At 41.4% G+C, this 24,816-nt stretch overlaps 1 protein-coding gene across 1 annotated transcript in view; it reads right to left on the bottom strand.

Moving 5' to 3' along the window:
* foxj3 (forkhead box J3) overlaps positions 1-23,527 on the bottom strand; it is a gene marked incomplete at its 5' end in the record, with an annotated part of 41,208 nt that extends 17,681 nt beyond the window's left edge. The window contains 2 exons of the mRNA XM_079218937.1: positions 1,395-1,469; positions 23,207-23,527. Of these exons, the coding sequence (XP_079075063.1) occupies positions 1,395-1,469; positions 23,207-23,527 (396 nt within the window). The remainder of the gene's footprint in view (positions 1-1,394; positions 1,470-23,206) is intronic.
* Positions 23,528-24,816: the final 1,289 nt, after the last annotated feature.

The following is a 24,816-nucleotide window of genomic DNA, read 5'->3' as shown; positions in this document are numbered from 1 at the left end:
TTATTGTATATATATTACCAAGAACGATTTTAGTTAGCTCAGTCAGCTCACGCCCAATTACGACACTCTATGTCCTCATTATTAGTCTTAATCATTATGCAGGCCAGGATCACAAAACTTAAATAAATAAATTGCGTTCACCTATCAAACTTGCATTTTCAAATGATATCGCAGGCTGGTGTATACCATCGATTGTCACAATCATTTTTGGCAAGTTGTAAAGCAATCAGTCTGATTGCTGTAAACATAAAGTACTGCAGTGACACTCATGCGTGATGCTGCATGATTCACCGGAGGCTCATTTATATGCGCAGCATTCATGAGGTGATTTTCATTGACCATTTATGGCTGAAAGTGGGCATGTAGAGGGCGGCATACGAGACCAGTTCAAAGACTTCCAGGTGGACTGTGATTCATAAAGAGGACGTTTCCTGCAGGTGTGCGTACGCACGGTTTGATAAATCTGTGATTCATTTGCTGCACACCGTTTTCTTCTCTTGTACATACTAGGGATGGGACGACATTTTGATGCGATATAAACACATTTAGTTGGTCGGGATAATAGTGAATATACTGTAACTTCACCAGTGACTTGAGAAAACAGTTTAGCTCGCTATCAACAGAGAGGTAAGAAATAGAGACTGATAAAAATATAAGAATCATGTAAAAGAACAAATTCAGTGTTACTATTTTAAATAATTGACTATTTTTGTATGTCATTTTTGTTTGTTTTTTATGATTCATGCTTAACATATTTAAGATTATTTGACAGTTTTTCCCTTAAATCGATGTTCCCTTAAAACATGTTTCCCATATGTGATGTAATAAAAAAAAGTTTTAAAGCCAAATGTAAGCTAAAGTGATTCCAATAGTTTTAGTGCCATTTTAACAGTTCTACGCATACTTTGATGATTATCGGGATGATGTGAATTATTTTGGCCAGGATGTTCGTGAAATGAAATGTTCACATCATCCCATGCCTTGCGCTCACATACAATTTAGTACGGATTCCTCACACTGAAGAAAACAAACGAGACCCCTGACTTCTATCCTGGTATGGCCGAATCTCCGAGTCTTTTACTTTTGTTCCCCCTTCATCACCCACATCTACGGTCTGTGCTGGTCCAACAAACTTGTCTCTCCTTACATTTGAAATGCAATTCTGTGGGGGTGGGAGGTTCATAATAGATTACGAGCATGCCATGAATTTCCAGACTGTCAGAGCCCTGGCAGCCATTCAAAGGTAACATTTTTCCTACCAGAGATAGCATGATACACACCACAAAAATGTTGTAACGGTGCATTCAGACAGCTGTGAAACTAAACTAGACATATTTGTCTATTTGTAAAAAAAAAAAATCTGCATACATTCCTCTTGTATTTAAAAGTCTCACCTTTCCTGGGTCATCTTTGGAGCGAGGCACTTTGAGAAAACACTTGTTCAATGACAGATTGTGCCGTATTGAGTTCTGTAGGAGAAAACAGACAGAGAAGGTGGAAAGGTGAGTGAACACATAACCAAAAAAATAAAAAACAATCACACAAACAAGTCTGCAGTATGCAAGTGTGGCGAACATCACTGCCAACAGCAACAAGGGCATACAACTTGTTGGCATGTATCATGTAGGTTTAGTCACAGCTCCTGTCATCGAGGTCAGCTTGTTTCAGTGCAGTGAGATCTGGCCTACAACTGTGTCCAGATTTCACTCTACTCACATATACATGGGCTCAATCTGTGTACAATGCCACCAGGAGGCAATATCTTTCATCAATGTCCAACAAACTGCATTCTGGTTGCACAACATATCAAATTCCTCGGGTGCCAAAAATAGGAGCCAGAAGGAATCCCACACTGGGATGGTTGCTGATACCGGGGCTTGATATTAATTAATGCTTCAGCAAGCTCCTGTGGGGGGGAGGAAATAAATTATGTAGATCATTCTGAAAGTTAACTCATTACAGTGTTACAAGCTACTCAACAGCAGTGAAGAGGGAGGTTCATCCAGCTGCCTGATTGGGGAGGCGAGGTAGGCTGAAGTAGCCATGAGGGCTGGCAAACGATGCTCCAGTCCTGGGTTAACCAGCTACAGCGAGACCCTCAGAACCAGCTGGAGGCCGGCCAGCTCAGGCCCTTTAAGAGCCAATGTATGCACACGTTTCTCCACTCCACGGTACGGAGTGTATTGACAGATGGCCACACTAAAAAGCTGCAGGATTCTCTGATGAGTTTAACGGATGCAGAAGATAAATAGAGAGCGAGACCGAGAGACCCCCAAGTGCAAAAGATGGGAGCTGCTTATTCAACAGTATTACAGGCAATTATACCACAGGAGGGATGATAATGACAGTCTTGTTGTAATGCTGTCAATCTCTCTGGTTAAATCACTCTAAAATGCCAGTGTGAAACCGTTCTCCAACAATATCGAGGGGCAAACGGGCTCCAGAGCCCAAACAATTCTGTTCCTGTGCCAAAAGAGATTATTTTTCTGTCGAGGAGGACTGCAGTAGAGTGGATAATGCTGCAGGACATTTTTTTACTTTTTTTAATTTATTTTTCATCTCACTACCATTGTAATCCAATACAATTGACACAAATTCAGGATAACCATAGCTCCTGTCTCTGAAGGAGCAAAGTACTACATTTTAAGAGCCACCTTCTTTATAAGACTGCAGGGCTGTGTTCGGCACTCAAAAGATTTTGGGTGGAGTATCACCCAAATCCCTTAACAGAGGAAATTTAAACCATACAAATTCAAGGACAACAGCACAACACACAATAGACAGGGTAATAAGAGACATAGAAACTTATAAGGCAATGTGAGAAGGAGGCATCGAACACCTACACACCAGATTATCAGGAATCAAAATACAATTGACACAAAACAGAAGATTCTCACATTTAAAACATGTGTGGTCCACCTCTCATCAATACATGATGATGAATTGTTTAGTCTACTCTATAATGTGTCAAAAGAAAGCTTAAGAAATGGCCATCACAGGCTCTGAGAACCCACGGTTACATCTTTAAATGTCTTGCATTATCTGAACCCAAAGATGTTCACCACAAAAAAGGAGCAAATCTTCACATTCATTTTCATATTTGCTTGAAACTGCCATTATTAAACAATTGTCAAGTAATTCCTTTTACACACGCACATAGTATTACACTCGCACACAAAACATTCTCGACCAATACAACGACTGTTACACACCAGAATATATTCATTCGTGGTGAGGTCTCAAACCACAATATATTTTTGTCACACTGCTATCGGATCTTCAAAAACTAGATACGGAAACACTCAGACTTGCACTGCAATCAGAACGCTATGCGGTCTAAATGTAATCCAGCCACACGAGAGCACCTTCTCTCCAAGTGAGAAGATGCGATGCTTTGACGCAGAAAACAGCAATCTGTAGAATCAGATCTAAAAAAGTCACTTGGAGCGCAAATTAATCGTGATCTTGTGGGTGGAGCAAGGGCCTTACTGATTGACACACAAACGCGACAAAAGATCCTGCCCACTCATAGATGCTCTTCCTCGTCACTAGGCCCAGCCCGACTACTGTACAAAGACTGCGGTGACAGCACCATTGTACAGGCCTCGTCCTTTTAGCCGCACTCTTTCCCTTGCCTTCAGATGAATAAAACAATGTGAATGCAGAATGTCATCATGTATAGTGGATAGTGACAAACAGATTTGAGGCTCTCAATTTAGCCAGCTACGATGCTACTTTAAAACCCTGAGACATGTCCAACAAGGGAGTGTCTGAGCGGGATGGTGTGTGATGCAAGCTGTTATGTCACACACACACACTTAAGTACTTAAAACCATTTCTCCTCCACAGCCTCCGAGTGTGTATGCCACTTGATGCAAGGCGGACAGAAGCAGCTGAACTTGCACAGAGAGGTGGCTCTATCCATTAACGTCCTTCTGCTGGGCTTAAATCATTGATACAGTCAAGCAGCCAAGGCCTGACACTACATTAGAAGTTTACTTTTTAATGAACTCCGCCTGCCCGCTTTCTTCTTTCCCCGACAGGCACTGCGCCCGCGACATCCCATACTGTGTCAAACAAACTCTTTCCACTGCTTTAGACACATTTGTGGAGTGAAGCTATCAGACTGTAGGTCATTTTTAGGTGACGAGATGAACAAAGGGACATTGAAATATTACAACGGCAGCGGGGAAATAAAAGGAAAGAAAACACGATGACAGCGACAATCGCTTCATTTGATAGATCACAGTGATTTTGCTGAGTAGGAGGGAAATGGTGAGCAAGACAACAATAGGCTGATGAAAAATTAAGGCCAATTACCGCTTCACATGTAAACATTATGTCAGCATTTGAGCAGTAGCTCCTTAGATTTACGATCCAAGTCTGCGTGAGTACAAAGTATTTGGTTTAAGACAGTAGGCTATAGGTTTTATATGAGGGTATGGGTGGATCTACCGTACAGAAGGAGGTGAGTGAAGTAGGTGGAAGAGGTCAGAAGGTGCAATACATAAAGTGAGTCAGACAAAGCTCACTGCAGGGGTCCTGCCCAAGTGCTGCCCAGCATCTACCTGCACAACCCACAGAGCACTTCATATCCAACCTCAGCACAAGCCTCTGTGTGTGTGTGTGTGTGTGTGTGTGTGTGTGTGTGTGTGTGTGTGTGTGTTAGAGAAAGAGTGGGACCTGTGTGTGTGTGTGTATGTGTACACACACACACACACACACACACACACACACACACACACACACACACACACACACACACACGTCTCCAAACAAATGGCGGTGATTTAACACACCAGGACAGCAGAGAAGGCATAAGCAGCTCCTCCCTCGTTGCCCCCCCCTTCCACCTCCCTCACCCCCCTGCTGGGGAGCGCTGCAGCTCAGCAGAAGGGCCGCCAGGGGAAAGTAGGTCACGATGACCCCTGCGCTCGGCGTGTCAAACGTTCAGAGTGAGCTAAAGGGACAGGCCATGTCAGAGCCCTGCTCCTCACAGCTGGGGAGGAGGAGGTACACTGTGCACACGGTCAGGGACCCAAGGGAGTGAACTCGGCATGCTGGGACAGACACACGTATGCACACACACCAGTTATGACATAGGGACAAAGACCAGCATCCCAGGGAGAGGATGAGTCATACTGTGGTCCAACGTGAATAAATCAATGCCCCCTTAAGTTCCTGGCCTTCCCACATTCACACCATCTTCCTGCAACGTTATGCAAAAAAAAAGGGAAAGTAAGCAAGTGTGCAAGGGCTCTAACCAACCAACACACACCAAGCCAACTCTTAAATTTCTCACAACTGCACAAATGAAGTTAGCAAGTATTCCAACTAAAAATGATTAGTTCAATTGAAATGTCCAATAAAGAGCAGGTCTGGGGAGAAAAGGAAAAGAAGGCACAGTTTCAAGCGCACTAGTTAGTTTAGGTGACGCTGTACAAAATCACAGTCTTTTCACATTTACAATTAAATAGAAGACAGAATGTACCACTGGGATTTTAGAATGACAAAAGCAGACATGCAATAAATATTGCACAGGCCGGTGTTGCCCCATCTAATATCTAGTGTGGAGTGTCTGTATAGAGGAGTGAAGAATGACGAATCAGAAGAACTCAACATTGCTGGTGCCACCGCTTGGATAGGACCTCAACCTCTAATTGACCCGTCAGCAGGTCTGAATGATGGAGGGATATAAAAATCACTGGGCCACTGCAGAGATAGAGGTTTCATATCGGTTTGAAAAATATAGAAATCAAATCTGTTGGATGGATGAATGGTGAGACAGAAAGGAAGAACTGGTCTTTGAATGGGTGAGTTGATTAAGTGAAACAACAGCCAAACGGAATGGAAAGAAAGACAAACAAACAAAGACCTCAAAGCTGGCTGTGCGTGAACACAGAGCATAGATATCGCTAAAAAGACTGAGAAGGGAAATGTCATCAATGTGTGAAAATAATGTCATGCTAGGGAGGAAGCCTGTCCAGCATGACAAAGCATTTCCTGCAGCATGCTACAAGAATGCAGCATTTCTTTTTAAATGACATTAGAGAAAATTGTCAAATATTTCAATAGATTAATAAATAAAGTAAATTCAAAATTCTTTGGGTGCAGCTTCTTCGATGTGGATGTATCTTAGTACTCTTATTACTCATGTTAGGTTTTCAGAGTGGTAGATCAATCAATAATGGCAAAATAAATGGAAGCCCTAGAAAACAAACATGTTACAATATATCCAATAATCTATTGAAAATAATAAATCTTATAGTCTTACTGTTTTACCTTGACAGAATTGCACGCTTTAAAAATATTTTTGTGTTTACAAAATATCTAAGTATTCAATCTACAGCGACGAATTTTGGAAACACAAAATGTATAATTTATTACAACTTCAGTACTGAGAACCACAGTATCTCCATATATCTCCAATATAGCGCTGCAAGGATGAGGTATTTGTGTAGGCCAACCTCGGAAGTTTGCTTCGTACAGGTTCCCTTGCCAGTGGGATTTTTGCAGAAAATAAGCTCCCGTGGCAAACACAATTGTTTGATACTTACACATTTTGTCACTCTTCACAAATGAACACTACTTTAATAATTTTTAAAGTGTAAATACAATTGTCAAAAGTAAAAAAGCTGACGTTAGGCATTAAACAAACTGTATAATGTTTTGGAGTCTCATTTAGCCATTTGTATGCAATCGCCTTTTTAAAGACAGGTAATAGCTCCAGAACTCACGAGTTGGGTACTCACCAACATCTTTTATGGCGTAGAACAAAACATTAAACCTCTTAAAATTGTGATGACCACAGACCTTATTTCAGGAATCTAACCAAAAAGCCCATTGACTTTGAGACAAGGGATCCGGAAGTTCACAAATGCTCACTCAGTTCAAGGTTTTAGGATTTTTCCTGCAGCAGTCTATGGAAAACATTTGTATGAACGGTTAATATTTCTAACAAGCCCAATCAGGAGACAGACAGTGAGGAGCGGTAAGAGCAAACCCACAATAAAAGAAACGAGAAGTGAATCAGTAGAGATACAGTATCACTCACACACTCACACTACTGTATTTTTAGGCCTTTGTTATTTCATATGGACCCTATGACATGCCCACCAACACAGAACAAACTCCTCAGCCTCGGGGATCTGCACCAAGGCCACGGAATGTAGCACCTTCGCTGTCTATTTGTAGTGGGTGTGGGAAGGCATGTGGGATAACACAGCATTCGCTCCGCAAGGCACCGCTTAATAAAAAAAAAAAAAAAAAAAAACGTTTTATTTGACACAGGTAGAGAAAGGTGAGTTCGTCCTGGTGCAATCACCAGATGATTTAATCCTGTTAGTTGTGAGGAGAGCGGTGACCCCAAGGCCATTAGAAAGAGGCTCTTCTGACTGACAGGATGAAAACCTGCTGTATGATGACAAAGGAGTGCCAGGATGCTGAATGCTTCCCTTTCTGAATACTTAGAACCAATGTCACTTCCTGTGTAACAGCACACGTTCGCAACCTGTACATAAAAAAGAAGGGTAAATAAAGTAGGTTTTCCTGGGCTTTTATGACAGAATAATTACATATTGCACCTGTAGAAGACCTTTTTAGCTTTATTGACCACACACACACACACACACACACACACACACACACACACACACACACACACACACACACACACACACACACACACACACACACACACACACACAATCTAGCAAAGCTACCGAGAAACCCAAAGCCCACACTCTTAAATACAAATTAAGTCAACTATAACGATTTTCAACTTGATTTTTTTTTCCCAACCATCTTCAAAGGCATTTGATCTGCCTCCCTTGGCATCTAGTAGTTATGTGTTGGCATGCTAGGTTTTAAACCCGGTAGTCTCTGATCTTTACTGACTTGTATGTAGTTTTAATAAAACATAAACAGTTTGCTTGCCTGCCGCAGAAAAATATATGCCAAGGTGAAATCTGTCATAAATATAATAACCTGTTATTCTGTGCTTGGAGAGCTCTTTGTCTATGTCCATATTGCAAAGACAAAAGAAAATGAGCAATCAAGACAAATCCAAATCTAACTTTTGCTATCTAGACACAGGTCATCTGGTGTAGCACATTGAGGTATTATATTAATTAGAACTCAACAGCCACTTCTGCAGAAGGAGATGACACTATGGGGAAATTGTACCCCCTCTAAACAGTGCACATTTGGCTAAATTAAACCCATTTTTCACTGGTAGCCTCAACATAGTGAAGCCAATACATGCAAGAAAGAAATTAGCTTCATAAGCCATTACAGGTCGTGTGGACTCAAAGATAACCTGTTTTCAGGAGCAGTGAGACCTGTGATGGCATCAAAAACAAAAACAACCTTATAGAACATTTACAATATTGAAATGCCTTATTAAAGAGCTATAATTAATGAAAAATAAATAATATAAAAATGAGAGCTATCAAGGTTCACCTGCCACTGCAGTGGAGCCGATTGAGATGACAACTGAGGTCACTGGTTTGCATCAGCCGCCACAGGTGTATGGTTTTCCAGAGGCCAGCTACATACATTCAAACTGCAGGAATGGCAAAGAGGACATACAAGGGAGGCTACAGGTACAGAATGTGCTTCATCAGTGGAAGAAAGCCGCCTCAGACATTTATTCTAGATAAATACAAGCAAGCTAAAAGACGTCTACAGCAACACTTCACTCTCTCTGATAACTCACATTAGACCAGGCTGTCTCCATATTAACTACCGTCTGATGCACTTTGACCAAAGAAATATCCAAACATAAAGTAAAAGTAGAAGTTGACTTTCCCTGCCCAGTCTGATAGCAAGAAAGCAAAGCAATCCAACTTTATCTGCCAAGTAATTTTTCTGAGGGTATTTCAGGGATACTGCGTCTTATAGAGTTCAGACAATAGACAGAGCCAAAACAAAACCTCATAGTTCTTCAGTGGCATAAAAGAAGTTTATGAATGCTACACCAAGAAAGTTCCCTTTTCAACAGAAGCGTGAGATTAGAGACCAAAAGCTCCAATATGTTCTGAATTCAATCTCACTCAAGCACATGCACCCACATTCCCTTCCCTACCTTCTTTGTTGCTGTAAGACCAACCTTGGAATGGACCTGCAGAAATTCAAGGAAACAAAAAACTACTTCTGCATTATTTTCTACGTGCACCCGAGGTTACAGCCCTGTCTTGAATGCTACGTATGAAATTCAAGGATTTCCCTTATAAATTGGAGGCGGTCACTGCCGATTTGAAAAGCTGTGGGGGAAAAATTCACTTAATGCAACACTGAATGGCAGGTCACACTACAACAAAAGCCCTGAGCCACTCATATGAAGCATATTTGATCACAGTCCTTCAGAGAGCTATCCATCTTTGTCTCTCTTTCTCTTTTGCCGATATGTGTGCCTCTGCCTCTCTGTCCCTCTCTCTCGCTCAGAGCCAAACCGCACTCAGTCAAACCGCTTGTTTCTACACTATTGCACAGTGCAGAAGTGCAGCATTATTCCATTAAGTGGATTATTTCACAACATCTGACCTTGGACAATGTTGTCATTGGCGATGAACCAAGAAGAATGGAGGAGAAATTATGATGGGCACAGACCTCTATGGTAGTTGGCAGGACTGAGTGACAGTAAACCAGTAAATACAACACATAGATCAGGCAGGATTAAAATTAAGTCAGTAGAGCAAAATAAAAGTGTGCAACATCTATAATAATCCAGAATGAGCAGGGACAGTAGCAAATGAGCCCAATTAGTACTTTTCTAGGGGTGCTAAATAATATCAAAATGACATGACAATTAATAGGCATATCATTAAATATATAACTTGGTTAGTTTGGTTTTTAATTAAAATAATGAGAATATTTGGTTTCATCATATGGATGAAAAATAGGGCGATCAAGAAAGTACACCCCTTGGTTTCACCAATGTTAGTGCCACTGACAAATATTTCACCAGTATTTTTGCTTGAAATGTACTTTAAAAAAATGAATCTGTATCCAGAAAACCAGACCAAATAACTGTAACATTTCCGGATAATAGCCACATTATTGCAAATGGTAAAATTACCTTTTCTACTACTCTAATCATTTAATACATTCAACTGCAGAATTTCTTTTAATGGCAATTGCTTTGTAGTTCTGAGAAGTCACAACATTGGATTTCATCTCAATGATCCTGTTAACAGCTCCTTAGCAGCCTCCACTTTAGTGGCTGATGAACTAATGTTAGCTAACAAACCATCTTTGGCCAAGCGTCACCAATTTGCAATGCACAATCTAGGTAACAGACAGTTTTCTGTTACAGTTTGGCAAACACGCACAATAAATGTTGATACAGCTTATACAATCTAAAAAAGAGGAGCCTGCAAACAGCGTCCACACTGATCCTGCCCTTGATTTTATGAGGAGGATTTGGAACAGGGAGGTTGTAGTGATGGGACATTTTAGGTTTTAAGGGGGTTATAGTCACAAAAGCATGGCCTGGATCAAACTCTGTCAGCCTATCTATCCTCATGCACTCAGCAGCTAAGGTCATCAGCCTTGAGGAAACAAAAGTAATTGACAGATACTCAAATGGGGAAAAAATAAATGTAGCACATACTGTGTGCTTGGTCACTCGAGACTAACTGGGAAACGGGTTCAGCACAGACTGACAATATCAGCAAAGAGAGTCGTCTTGCACAGTGCTGTAAATTGAGTCTGGTTCTTTGAGCGACGCAGACTCGTACTTTTCTCCTGTGCTACAGTACACAAGGCGTTTTTTTCTCTCCCTTCCTCCTCCACTGCAGAGGCAGCGCAAGGCCATGAAAGATTGGAGGCAAAGTGACGTCCTCCGGTTTATCCTCCCTGAAAGCCTTCGCATGCTCTCAGTTCCACATGAGGGATCTGATGAAAGCCGTTTGTCAGTACGCCACTTAATTATCAGCCAGAAGAAGAGCCTCTGATGCTATCCTCTGACAATGGCTCAGAGCAGCCTGCTGACTACAGTGCCCACTAACAATGAAGAACTGACTGCAGCTACTAATGGTGAAGGGGTAGTGCCAACTGTCCACTTAAGAGTTAGACAAATTAAGTAACGGGACAGAAAGCTTTTTGCGTGCTACTTCAATGTATACTATTTCTACTGCAGGCTTAAAGTGGGAAGAAGTACATTTTAAATCATAATACCAAACATTTCACATGTGATGTTTGGAAGACAAACATCACATGTTTTCCTACTGAAAAAAACCCATTACATCAAGCAGAGGAAAAATTCGACGTTTTGACCTTTTATTTTTCCTGCATGTCTACACAAACATTATAGAGCTTATGCTGCTGCTCAATATGCACATTACCACCAGACTGCAAATAAATAAAACAGTCACATGCATTCCTTAACCTTCTATCTTTGCATAGTCATATTCTTGTGACTGCTCAGTGCTGACTGTTGAGAAACAAATAGTGACCATGGATGCTACATACCACTGTTATTTCTGTGCAGATTGATACAACAATTAAATATACATTTGAATCCTGTACGAAGGGAAATGTTTAACATCAATCTGGTCCTGGTAACTAAAATCTCCTTTTGCCCGTTTGTACTGTTGAGTCTATTTCCAATATGACTTGGGTGTGTATCCATGAAAAAGGTTGGGCTGTTAGTAGAAAAAGTGAAGATCAGCTAGAGAAAGGGCTTTGTAGTAAATGCAAGAGTGAGTTGCATGACAAAGAAAACAGTCATCCTCCTGCTCTTGAATACACTCGGCTACTACACAAGCAGAGGAAAAGTAAAGCCGTTGCATTTTCCGTCATCTGTATTATTCTGATCCAATGCTTAACTTTTCATTAGCAAAGTACATTACGGTACATGTCCATTACAGACGCAGGGTGGTGACTCAGGTTACTGTGGGAATCCAAGGTTACACTGTCAGCAGAGATCAACGGGAACATTTTGAAATCACTAACAAACTCTGAAAAAGAGAAGCTTCTTTTTTTCAAATCTAATATGTATTAGATTTGATGTTCTTCTGAAAGGAAATCACAGACGCACCCTACAGTCCATTAGACAAGTTAATGCAGAGCTGCCAGACTTGCTGACCCATTAATAATACATCGCAGTGGTCAAAAGAGGCCAGACACCTCCGTGCACGCCTTCATCCCTCTACACGGCCACATTAATGGACTAATTCAGATGCAATTAACTGGTGGGGAGAGGCTGTGGCCTTGAGGCTCGTGGAGCACAGGCTGAAGGGCTTACAGCCAGGGCTTGGATTATAATCACTGCACGCACACGCACACGCACACACACACACACACACACACACACACACTTTAGCATTCATCATTGATACCAGAAGCAAAAAGAAAATGTATTAATGCATTTACACAAAATCTCCATATTTATCCGTAGAAAAAACTGTAAGTGTTTCTTTGCTACATAATCTGTTTCAGCCTATTGTTTTGCTAAAATACGGGCCTAAAATAAACATGGGAGCCAGACATATTAGTCGATATTGATATGGCAAACATGTTGGCAAACTGCATCTGCTGGATGTGTAAACAGGTGAATAAGTAACATTAGCTTTCATGTGGAGTTTTGTTTGCAACCAACCAATGAAAGTCCAACATTCACGACTTTTTTTTTTTTTTAGCTCAGTTTTGGTTTCCACCAACTCCTGAGAATAATGTGTGGCTGCTTTGTTCACCAGCTAGTTGCCAGCTGTATCCATCATCCGCTTGGTGCTGGGTAGGTAACATAGAGTCTGTTTTTAGAGCCTTCCTTGCTAACAGCTGTCTTCTGCGGCCGAAAACGGCACTATGAGAGTGGTGACAGTGAACCAAAGCAGTAGAGCGGTGAGATTACACCAAAACAGTTTGCTGAAAGAGTCGGGTGATCATTTTAGAGAAACCCCTTGCGTCCATCCGGTGAGTATCTTCCTTATGGCAAATCAGCATGAGACGGTAAAAGTGTGAAATTCTTACGCTGGACTGAATTGGGATTTCATTTCCTCTGTTCCTTTTTTCATGTTTGTCCATTACAGCAAGTTTTATTCAATAATGTGGCTGCAGAAATCTGCTCTTTGAGAATGTGACGTTGACAAATGAGCAATTACAGGAGCGATATTCACGCATCACATCTGTGGCCGGCATGACCCGCGATTAGCCCTACTGATGCTGAATGTGAGATGCTAGAGCCGTGCCTGTCAACACAGGCGCCTGGGAAGGCAGCGCAGCCCATTCTGGCATGTCATCCATCACTGGTTCCACTCGGCTGCCACAGCTGTGTCACTGTCCCCCTCTCACAGACTGCTGACCCCACTGAGGACGCACCGGCAGCATGATCACATATCTCGCTGGGCTAAGAGACAGCCATCCTGCTTCACTGACGAGGCAGAGGACAAAAAAAAAAAAAAAAACTACATATCCTGTGCCATGGTGACATCTTTATCAATAAGCAGCACTTAATGGCAGGCAGCAGCAGAGTCATGTAGAAACACATGGCTGCTCGTCTTTCATTCCAAACTAGAATTATCGCCTCTGCAAACTAGTCATGTTGCAGTTTACATCCATGTCTGTCCAAAATGTAATCACTTCATCGTTTTATCATTATGGAAATTTGTGTGAAATTGTCACAATTTGCATATGATTTTTTGAGCTATGGCCAAGAATGTGTCAGAGGTCAGTTCAACTATGAGCTTTAAAGTTGAAATTTGTGCCAAATTTGTTCAAGGGTTCCTGAGATATCGCGTTCATAAGGAGTGGACGGATGTGAGGTCACAGTGACCTTATTGATCTTTGACCACCAAAATCTTATCAGCTAATCCTCGAGTCGCGGTGGACATTTGTGCCAAATTTTAAGCAATTCCCTACAGGCCTTCTTGAGATGGCTCATTCATGAGAACAGACCAGATGGATGGAGAGAAGGACGGACAACACTAAAAAAATAACGCCTCTGGCCACATCTGTGGCCGGCGCGCAGGCATAAAAAAAAGCAGGGATTGTGAAAAGCAGAGTGAAGCCATTAGCTGCGAGAGGCTGACACAGAAGGTGACACAGGTTAAGTAATTGCCAGAGAAGAGAGAAGGTGGATCAAAACAAAAAATGAAATGTAACAACGTCGGCAAGACGTCTTTCCAAGATAATTACTCGCCATGCAGATTTGATCAACATGGCAATCATCAGGGCTGAAATTCCTATCAGATGTGAATGACCTCCGGTCTGGATGTGAGGCAGCATGGCTGAGCTCGCGGTCGCTCTAAGTGGATATTCAGTTGAGGGTTTTCCTCAGTAGAGCTAGAGACCTTCGACCCTATCAGTAGTCTCAGGTTGCTGTATACTTTTTCAAAGATCCTTCTCCAGACTCTGCTAATTAGTCCTGCAGCCTCTTTTCCTTTCATTTCCAAAAAGGAAACGCTGTGTGCACGCTACAGTACTGGCAGATAAATTAGCTGCATGCTTCACAGGAGGCAACCGTTCTTTAGGGAGAGCGGGCTACCTTAATTATGAATATTATTAATTACATTTTTAAAAAGACCAGGAGAAGTCAAAAATGAAAAGAAAAATCTATCAAAAAGACTCATGCTAAAATATATTTCTTAAAATTTAATCACACCTTGTTTACTTTTCTGGAATTACATTTAATATGCGGACGGCGCTGGCAGCAGTAGCCAGTCTAACCCACCTTAGATTAATTTAACAGGGCAGATTCAGTGTTAAAGGCAGATTCCAAGGACTGATCTATTTATAGCATGTAGAATTCATCAGCGTTCCCCTCGCTTTTCTCTGCCTCTTTGTCAAGGCAAAAATCAGTGCGCACACAAGAGGCGATGTTAAAAGGCACCGTCTGTGATCCCAATGTCAACAAAGGTAGCCTGATATTCCGAATGGCACAAACCATCATGGTCTAATTCCATTATTCAGTCTGACATTGGCTTCTTATTAGCAGTTTCCTGGAGGGGAGGATTTGATTTTACCCCAACCAATCACTGAACTAATGCATCTGGAGGCTCTGGGTTTGTTAGACTGTGTACAGTTAGTGCAAGTTAATATTAATATTTACAGAAAACCGCAGTTGATATTGAGATATACGTTTTGCAAAGTATTACACATGGCTTTGTGTCCAGGAATGTAATCGACGATCTAGCGTTGAATATTTCCACAGAGTTCACTGTTTTCTTGTTTTAGCACAACAGAGGGGCATTGTCACCGTTAAATGGACAGATATCAATATCTTCATTATCTTAAGACAAATAGAGGAGGAAGATTTATTTTTTATTTATTGAAGATGGTCCTTGCTCAACGTAGCTTGTGTTAGCCAACTCACAACTATGCACATTGTTACTGTGTATTCACACTGTAGCATCTTACAGTTTAATATTAAACTGCTTTAATTTTACAATTATATCATCAGTCGACAAATAAATCTAACTTTTTATACATGTGAATGTAATTATTTTTGGCGACACCAAACAGCGACACCAAACAAAGTGGACAAATTATAAAAAGGGCAAAAGGCCACTCGCTGGGAAAACCAAGTTAAAATACAAGGAAAGCAAAGTACTATTTTTCTCTAAATCTTTCTGGCCACGGAACGACGCCTAAAGAGTGTCTGAGCAGCTCCCCATGGCTCTTCATCTTCCCCTCTGCAGAATCTAAGAACTAGCTAATGATTTTTCCAGTTATGAGTTGTATTGAAATGTGCCTCAAATTCCTTGCAGTTCACAACTTTGACTGCGACACCGGGGTTGGTTTTCCTGCACAACTGCAGTTCAGGCTACATATCTGTGACAAAGAAAGGGCACGGCCTTCTGGAGGTGATGATCTCAGTCCTCACATAAATGGACAGCTCTGGAAAAGACATAGAAATACAGATCCTGACCTCTTCTCCAGTTATTTAAGAGTCTTATGGGTCTCACTAATGCCAGTCAGCTAAATACATCAGTCTACTCTATAGTTCTCATATCCAAAAACTACTAACTCAGGGAGAAGTGGAAAAATAACTACTCAACAGACATGTAAAAATATGAGTTCAAGGATGTAGGATCTCTCAGTCTCCAACTGAAGAGCATGCCTGAACAATACAAACGTTTAAGTGTTTTTTCAAAAGTATGAACCTGTGACTAAGAATATGTGCAGGGAACAACAACCAATTATTGTCCAGAGTTATTTGCGTTATGAATGATTCTTAGAAAAAAGAAAAGAAAAAAATAGTGGTGTGTCCCCGCTTGTAAATCAGACATCGACTTCAACAGACGTCATTAACACAGACGTCCACTGAATCAATTGATAACCATGGTCAACAACGTTTACAAGCAGTTATGGGTTAATGAGTGTTTAAAAGGATCCCATAAGATATACCATATATTCTAAGAAATATAATAGTATGGCTTCTGTTATCACTTTAAATTAACACAAAACAGCGTACATGGCCATAGCCATGACTGTCAAAAAGACAGCTACAGTTTCAAGTAAAAGTGGAGCCTACTTCTCTACACAGGCCTGCAGGCCACAAGAGGAAGCGATAGAAGCCTCAGGCCTTTTATGTTCTCCACTGCAGTCAGCACTTCACTCAGTGGAGTGTGGGGACAGCAGCTCCTGCCAAAATGTATCCGTGCCAAGGCCTGCCAGCCTGCTATCCCCGCCCACTCTAAGGGCCAGAGCGTGAGCGGTGGGGCGCCGGTAGGCGGGTGCAAGGTGAGGCTGGTGGGCGGGTGGCCAGGCTGGAGCTTCCTGACACGGGAACCCGCCTCACAGCAGGATCAAACTGGCTGCCGAGTGAATCACTACCCCTCCCACTACCTGACAAAGTCGGTACCAGGCCAGTTCTCAGCCATTAATACCGTTTCTACAATTAAAAAATACTGCGATATCACCTGACCACTCTACAGGCTTCATCTAACGTTTATATGACACTAGACTGTAGAAGAGACATTCACGAACTTCACGAAAAGGTTAATTTTGGACTTTGGTGTGTGAGTTACAGAGTAGCTCTTAATATGCATCAGTGCTACTGAAAAATTCAGTATCAGCAAAGTGCTTAAAATTTAAATGCTTGCTTTACGGTGTAATGATGATACAAGCTAAGAAAGTAGATGAAGGTATCAGAGAGTCTAGGACCGAAGCAATTTTACACTTTCAGATTTCAGGCCCTGCAACCCCAAGCTTGAGGTGGGAGATAGGGGCAGGAAGCACAAATTCTCATACCTGACCAATCTTATTTAAATAAGCAACAGGGGTAGGGATTTTCTGAGCTGTAGCTAGTCACTAGTCAGAAGCAGGAACATTATCTCCAGAGTAAATAATGTCCTGGAGGACCAGTAGCTACCCAAATCGCTTCTTAAAAAATAGCAAACTGCTCCAGGCTGCTATTATTAAGCCTCAGATCCAATGGGAAGTTGAACCTTTGATCTGTTTAGGGTACTGTGTATTTGCATTTTATAATGAGATCAAAGCGAGGTCCAGGGCCCCTGCAGAAGGCAGCTCTGCGCCCCATCTCCGCACACAGGACGATTTATAGACCAAAGCTATATTTCCCTGTTAACAAGATCATGTAAGAGCTATGGGCCTCAGTGAAAATGCAATGGGAGATTCAATGTTTGTTCGGCAATCAACAGTCTTGCATTCTCTTCCAGCTAATTTTTTCTTTGCTGTACACAGGTGTGGAAGAGAAAAATAAAATAAAATCATGCCAGTAGCAACAATCTCCTCAACAGTTAAAGTTCAAGAGCAAACATTTCAAGCATTTTTAAACTGGTTGAGAATTGCTGCAGATTTTCTTTGGCATTCTTCACCTGGAAGAAATGCAGAGGGGAATTTACACACTGCCTGAAGTGAGCCTACAAGGAGCCGGGAGAAGGTTTGAGATCAGCATGGAGGTCAACATTTGAGAGTATATGTGGAGTCTTTACTCAATACAGTTCCTGCCCACTTTTTTTTTTAAAGAAAATATACCAGAAAAGAAACGGCACACACTGTCACTCCTTCTTTGACAGAGCTGAGCAGAGTCTCATATTATCTGATGGCCTGATCAGAGATGGAGCTGGGAGAAGGACTGCATACAGTTACAAAACAATAGGGGGGTCTGTTTGCTTGAATTAGTCCATCCAGTATTCAATACTAAGGCATTATTGTAAAAACACCTGAGAACTTTAGCTATGTTTGAATACAGTGCAGATAACAATAAAGTCAATAGTTAAATGTATGAAAGAAAACTTGTAATAAAATGTTTGCTCAAATGTGTTTCTTGTAATACCTTTTTGAGTTTTAATCAGGATGATACTCTACTATGTAAAAGGTTATAAATGGCACTAAATCCTTGTCATAAGAAGAAGTACTTTAATCTTCAAGCATTTATCTTAAGATGTCCATTTTGATGCACACTGCACCTGCTTTTAGTGCATGTTTGTGCATGCCCCACACATTTGCAGAAAGACAATCTCACCAGATTGCACTAGAATATCTTGTAATTTAATCTTTTCAACAAAGAATACAGACTCAGGTCATGATTTGACATTGGTTCACTTTGGGAGCAGAGACTTTAGCATCTAAAGAAATGGACAAGTACTAATTGGCAAAGCAACACTTGCACAAACTTCAATAAACTCTTAACCACTAAGGTCACAATGCTTGCACGTAGAGGTTGACAAGGGGAATATCCCCTCCCCTGCATCTGTCTTCTTGAAGTGTCTTGAAGCAACGGGTCTGCAAATCATTTGTACAGCAATTGCACCACAAACAGTTGAATCGAAAGTGAGAGAACGCTGATTCGGCATTCATGACACGCAAGACAGCATCCGTGAAGCGACAGGGCAGATTTGAGAAGCTTTGACAACAGTCTTGAAAACTAAATTCAACTCATATTCTAGTCATTCAATTACTAATCATAAAGATAATCCACGGTTGTACAGCTTAACCCAAATTCCAACATGTATGCTCTTATCTTAAATACTGAAACTGACTCAAAGTTAAAGTTAAATGTTTTCAAAGTATTTACAGTCTCATCTTTGTGAGGCGCTCATGGAGATAAAAAGGGCTTAATCTTCTGACCATGAAGTGGGAGAAGACTATTCTCCTTTTAATCTCAGAAGAGTCATCTGGGCCATCTTACATTTCCCGTTATTGCTTTGAAATATAAAAGGACTGGGAAACAGATGTGAATTATAATCAGGAACACATAGAAACAGAACACCGAATTTTACTGAAGACAAGTGCTGCAAGCAAAGCAAGTATCCTTAAGGCAGATGTTCAAATAAGCCACGCTCACCATACAAGGAACAGAGGGACAGAAAAGCTACAGTATACAAGCTGAATAGTGCAAAAGACTGCTTAGAATGACCTGCAAAGTATGAATCAAAAGTACCTCAGAGAGCTGGAGAGAGTGTTCAGAAAAGCAACAGTTAATTGCTTGCTCATAGATGCCGAACGCATATTCTGCACTCTCGAAAGCAACGTTCAATTCTTTGACCTTGATGAATTATCTATTTTTATTGACAGCGCTTATTGATATTTCTTAAAAGCGCAGGCTAATGGAGTTCTATTGAGATTATTAAATGAGCTGCTGGTGCCCGAATTAGCCCGGTCTCATCTCCCCTGCACAGCTTGCATTATCATACAGAACAGACGCATGCGTGCGTGGAGTCCCAAATTCCTGCGACTGACATCTCCAGGGGAACAGAGGAGCGATGACTACATCCGACCTACATTCACCCCACCCAGGCATGCCTGCTTCCAACTAATTACACACACACAAACATGCATACTCAGTCCCACTATAGGTAGATTCATACCATAGAAATGGTTACAGTGCAGGGAAACGTTACTGCTGTATGCATATTACAGAACATGCTACTTTTACAAAGACTCAACTCATGACTGTACAAGCTCCTAGTTACCTCCTGATGTTTGGGAGAGAACTTTACTTTGGCTTTTGCACAGGTTTAGATGAAAATATAATTTCTGTGATGTTGTGAAAATACTCCAAGCACAAAAAACATTAGGAACAAACCTAAGGCTACTTGCAGCTTGCGCAAATGCCCCGGGCATGGAAACAGCATATTGGATTTCATTCAAATGTCTTATGCATTGAAAAGATTATAGAAATACTTCTATACACGTTATTTACATTCTCAGAAAAACTATGGCAGGAAAAACACCCCATTAACCAGAACTGAGAAAGAATTGTGACGCAGGCTCTAGCGTCTGAGCACATCTTCAAACCGCTGTGTCTTGTGTTGTACAGCATCCTGGTTAGAGTGATGTGGTTTTTGTCACTTTTTAAATGGGGGGTATTTCGACAGTTGCAGCCCACATTAGATCAGAATGCAATCCTTCCCTAAACTAGAAAGTACTTGAAAGAGTCAATCTCAACCAACACTGACTAATTCTATAACTTGCCCAACACTGAAAAGAAATGCTCACCATCGTCACTGTTTATAATTATCTTAGTTTCCTTTCTGTGGTTAACAAAAGACAACAATGCAAAGAAGAAATTCCATTAAATCAATTGTTCCTTGATGTAAGGTAAGGCCCATCGCGCCACCCCATTTCATGGAATCAAAAGAATAAAAAAACAATACTTCTGCCAAGGATTTTATGTTTAAGGAATAATACATGTTCTCAGGACTCACTTGAAAGTGGTATAAAGAGTAGATTTTCCTATAGTAAAATAAAGTAGTGAATTTAATGCAAATTAAATTGCTCAGTAATTGCATTTAACTGCATTTTTACTTTTTCACATTTTTCCTTCTGTAATATTACTATGATGCAATCTTTACAAACGATGTAAGCTAAAACTTAAAACCCTACATCAAAATCTGTTTTGATTTATGGAGTTAGGTTGTGAATTTAAAGCTACAGTTGGTAACTTTAATGAAAATAAATGTTTGTCATATATTACAAACTGTCACTGACACACACACACACAGACACAGACACACACACAGACACACAGACACACACACACACACACACACACACACACACACACACACACACAATACAGCGACATAATCTTGATTCATGAGCAGTGATTGACTGTGTTAGAGAATCCTCGGCTCTGATAGGTTGTTTTCCTTCCGGGCACGGCGGAATCTTGCAAATGCCATTGGGAGCATTAAAAAGAGGCAGAGGAGCCTGATGATTATCTGTGTCATTTACTACTGTGGCAAAAAGTTATTTTTATTGAAGTTACCAACTGTAGCTTTAAAAGTGAACATTTTCCATGAGCTAACACTGCTTGAAACTGCATGCTTACCTCCAATATTGAAAATTTGCCCATGTCAGTTAACCCCCAAGAGTATTGAACCCATTCGCTGGGTCGCTACCAAGTACATTTTAGAAAGACACATGGATAAATTACATTATAAAATAAAAAAATAAACAGTACAGCTGCTACATTTCAACCACATCTAAAATCACGTCTTGAAAACAACTTTTATTTTAAAATTAGGATTACATGACATTTCCAAATCTTGAATGCCATTTATTAATTGTAGGCATTCAAAACAAGGTTTTAAATACACGTCCAATGTCACTAAGTGTTTTCTGAGCATTTGATTCCTGAAATCAGCACCTGATTTTGTGATAAAGCTACACTTAACGACAAAATAACCGACGGCCTATGAAAAGCTGCGCATATTATTAGTCAAGCGTTGATTAATTAATACCATCTATTCCTTTCTGCTGTAACTACAGTGGGACTGTAACTGGTGGGTAGAGAAAATCTCCAACCCTGCCAGCAGCACACGTTTGATTCCCACTGAGGACACCCACTCTAAAATATATAAGAGGTGCATGCATTTGAGTGTCAAATAAATCTTATTTACAGTTATTTTAGTTGGGCTATTTAGTTACGCCCTCCTATTTCCGAGCAATAAAGTCTGTGGATGTGAGCTAAACTTCAGAGTCCGCTTCAACCCACATAAATGATGATTAACTCATCGCTGCTGCTAACGGTTTACTTTAATAAATACAGACTGAGCAAAGAGTGCTACATGCTCTGCAACCGGATTTGTTAACAAGCGCAGCAACAAAAATAGTGTTAAACACTGCTGCAACCTTCTGCTAATGTCTAGCGAAAATTATTACTATACAATGAACAGTAAACTCAATGCTAAAGAAGGTGGGCGGTACACAAAATAAAGAGCTGACCATGGCGTTGAGTATAAATGTCTGATACTCAAAGCAGGAATCCATGAAGACTGACAGCAAATATGCTGCTGCCAACTAAATAAGGGATGACAAAGGTAAAAGAGGAAACAAAGGTTGCAAAGTGAAACAATTAATTTCCTCTCAAAAGGCCTTGCCATAAAAACTAAAATCCATTCATTTATAATAACACATGCTTCTCACACATGCTTCTCACACACACACACACACACACACACACACACACACACACACACACAGCTTGTACAGATCTTGTCGCCCCAGGAAATGGGCTTCATACATCTTGTCTGACTGCAATAAAGCAGAGTCTAAGATTCTATTTCCAATAAAAGTCGACTGATTGGAAAACTCATTCTAATATCAATTTCCATCTGGGCCCTTTAAAAGGCAATCAGCATAGCTTCATCTCGGTATATCATGGGCTCCTTGAGATGATGACACAGCACTGGCTCTCTCTTCTGCATAATGGCCTTCTCCTATCAAGGCATCTGCAATGAATAATACCACCCATGAATGGGCTATTTAGTCTGTGTTCGCACAGATAGGGGCCACTTCTCTGAATATTAATCCAGGGTTTTACACTTCATATGGTTCTCTCAGGGCTGCACCGTTTTTCATTCAGCGGAGTAAGGCACTTAGTGTGATTTGGCGTACTCGTAGTTTCTCTCCAAGCTTTCTCAGAAGTGACAATGGTGATTACCAATGGCATCTCACTTTGTTTAGGATGCCTGGCCACCACAAAACAATGATTTACGTCAAGGAATATAAATATCAACTCTTCTACAGGCTGTCCACGGTTTACTACAAAACTGTCAGAGAAACATATCCATGAGTCAATTAACTGAATTACTGTATAACTGTAAAAACTAAACGGACATCCAATTTCCAAAGCTCTACAATTGTGTGTTATATTTGCGTTGACATGAAGTGTGTTCAAGTCAGAAGCCCCACTATAACCAGAATCCAACTCTTTCATCACCATGATGGCAAAACAACTTTAACATCTGCTATATCAGCTTAAAATAAAAGGCCAGATGGCTCGTTTTCTCACCTTCCAGCCACTGCCCGCCTCCCTGTAGTAGGGAAAGTTATCACAGATCCACTGGTAGATCTCGCTCAGTGTCATCTTTTTCTTTGGCGAGCTGTTGATGGCAAACGTGATGAGGCTGGCGTAGCTGTATGGCGGCTTGCCGTCCTTGTGCTGCTGCACCTCCTCCTGGTCCAACGTGGTGTTAGGATCCAGTAGGGCACTCTTCTTGCCCATGCCTGGCCCGTGGGCATTCTGAGCATCCGCCTTGCGGATGGCCGCCTGCATGGTCAGCTGAGGAAGCCAATCCATGGAGGTCAGGCTGCTCTCCAGCTCCGACGTCATGGTGACGGCAGGCTGGGCAGGAGGGGGGTGGGGAAAATGTGGAGGTGGATGCTGTCCGTTGACTGACACAGAGGGGACCAGGTGTGGAATAACAAACAGAGACAGTTTGAGGATGAAGTCTTCTTTAGCTCAAGGCATCAGCATGACGTCTTCTGTAGGTCAACTCTGGAGAAACAGGAAACAGAAATGCCTTTGTTAGTCAGCTATTCTTTTATTTTTTTAAAAGAAATACAGGAGTACATTGGACATCAAAGTTATGTATATCAGCAATACGGCAGAGAGCGAAAATAAATGCAAGCAAGGAAGCAACTCTGAACAGTTTGGCCAACATCACAAACCAAGTGTCTCTGTAAAGTATGCTTATATTAGCTGTGTAGCAGATCACAAGCCCACCACTTTCTCTACCACTTGCTGCTCTCAAAGCTGACTCATAGCTGGAACTCCATCTGCACAGAGTGAGAGTGAGAGAGAGAGAGAGAGAGAGAGAGAGAGAGAGAGAGAGAGAGAGAGAGAGAGAGAGAGAGTAAATGCCAGGCAATTGTTTTCACAACTGCCAGCCAAATGGGGGAATGGCTCAGGAGGAATTCCGACTCTCTTGAGGGTAGTAAACCCCCTCTCCTTTTTCCCTGCCTGCCAGCTTGCCTGCCTCTTCCCCTCTGCCTCCCCCAGACGGAGCCTCTGCCGTAAACAAGGCAGTCAGTGTCGTCTTGCAAACCGTCCTCGGCCCTGTGCGTGTCGGCCGTGCTTTGCAGAGTGCAGCCCGCAACAGCCCGTCTCTTTCTCTGTCCCTCTCAGCACACTGCCCTCCATGTCTTAAAATAGAGAGGCAGAGTAGAAAGGCCTAAAGTTGCAAACGTAGGAGAACACGGGGATATGACGGGGGGAGAAAATACTGAGCAGGATGACACTGCAATCTGGCTGAGGGGAATGGGCGGGAGAATGAGGAATCCTCACCAAGTTGTGGGATTTTTGTTTCGACTGAGCATGCTCACATAAGTGCGTGTGCGCAATCAGGCTGTCAGGCTGGGAATAAATATTCCCAACGGCACTCAATAGGTCAAATACCGTATCTTTAAAAAAATTGTATGTGTGTGCAATAAGGAATCATAGCCAGTTATTGAACCAATTTTTATTTATTTTTTCCAACTGATTTAAAAGGCTTTTGAGATAAATCTTAAACACTTTAAATACAATTTATCCAAAAGACATTGACTCCAAATTGTGTTCTTTTTATGATTATCAGTTTCAATAGAAAATCTCTTCCAAAAATGTTTTCAATGTGATGGATG

The sequence above is a fragment of the Taurulus bubalis genome, assembly GCF_910589615.1.
Source record: "Taurulus bubalis genome assembly, chromosome: 5".
NCBI classification, from domain to species: Eukaryota; Metazoa; Chordata; class Actinopteri; order Perciformes; family Cottidae; genus Taurulus; species Taurulus bubalis.
The sequence above is the reverse complement of the archived record's forward strand: the minus strand, read 5'-3'. Positions and strand labels throughout refer to the sequence as shown.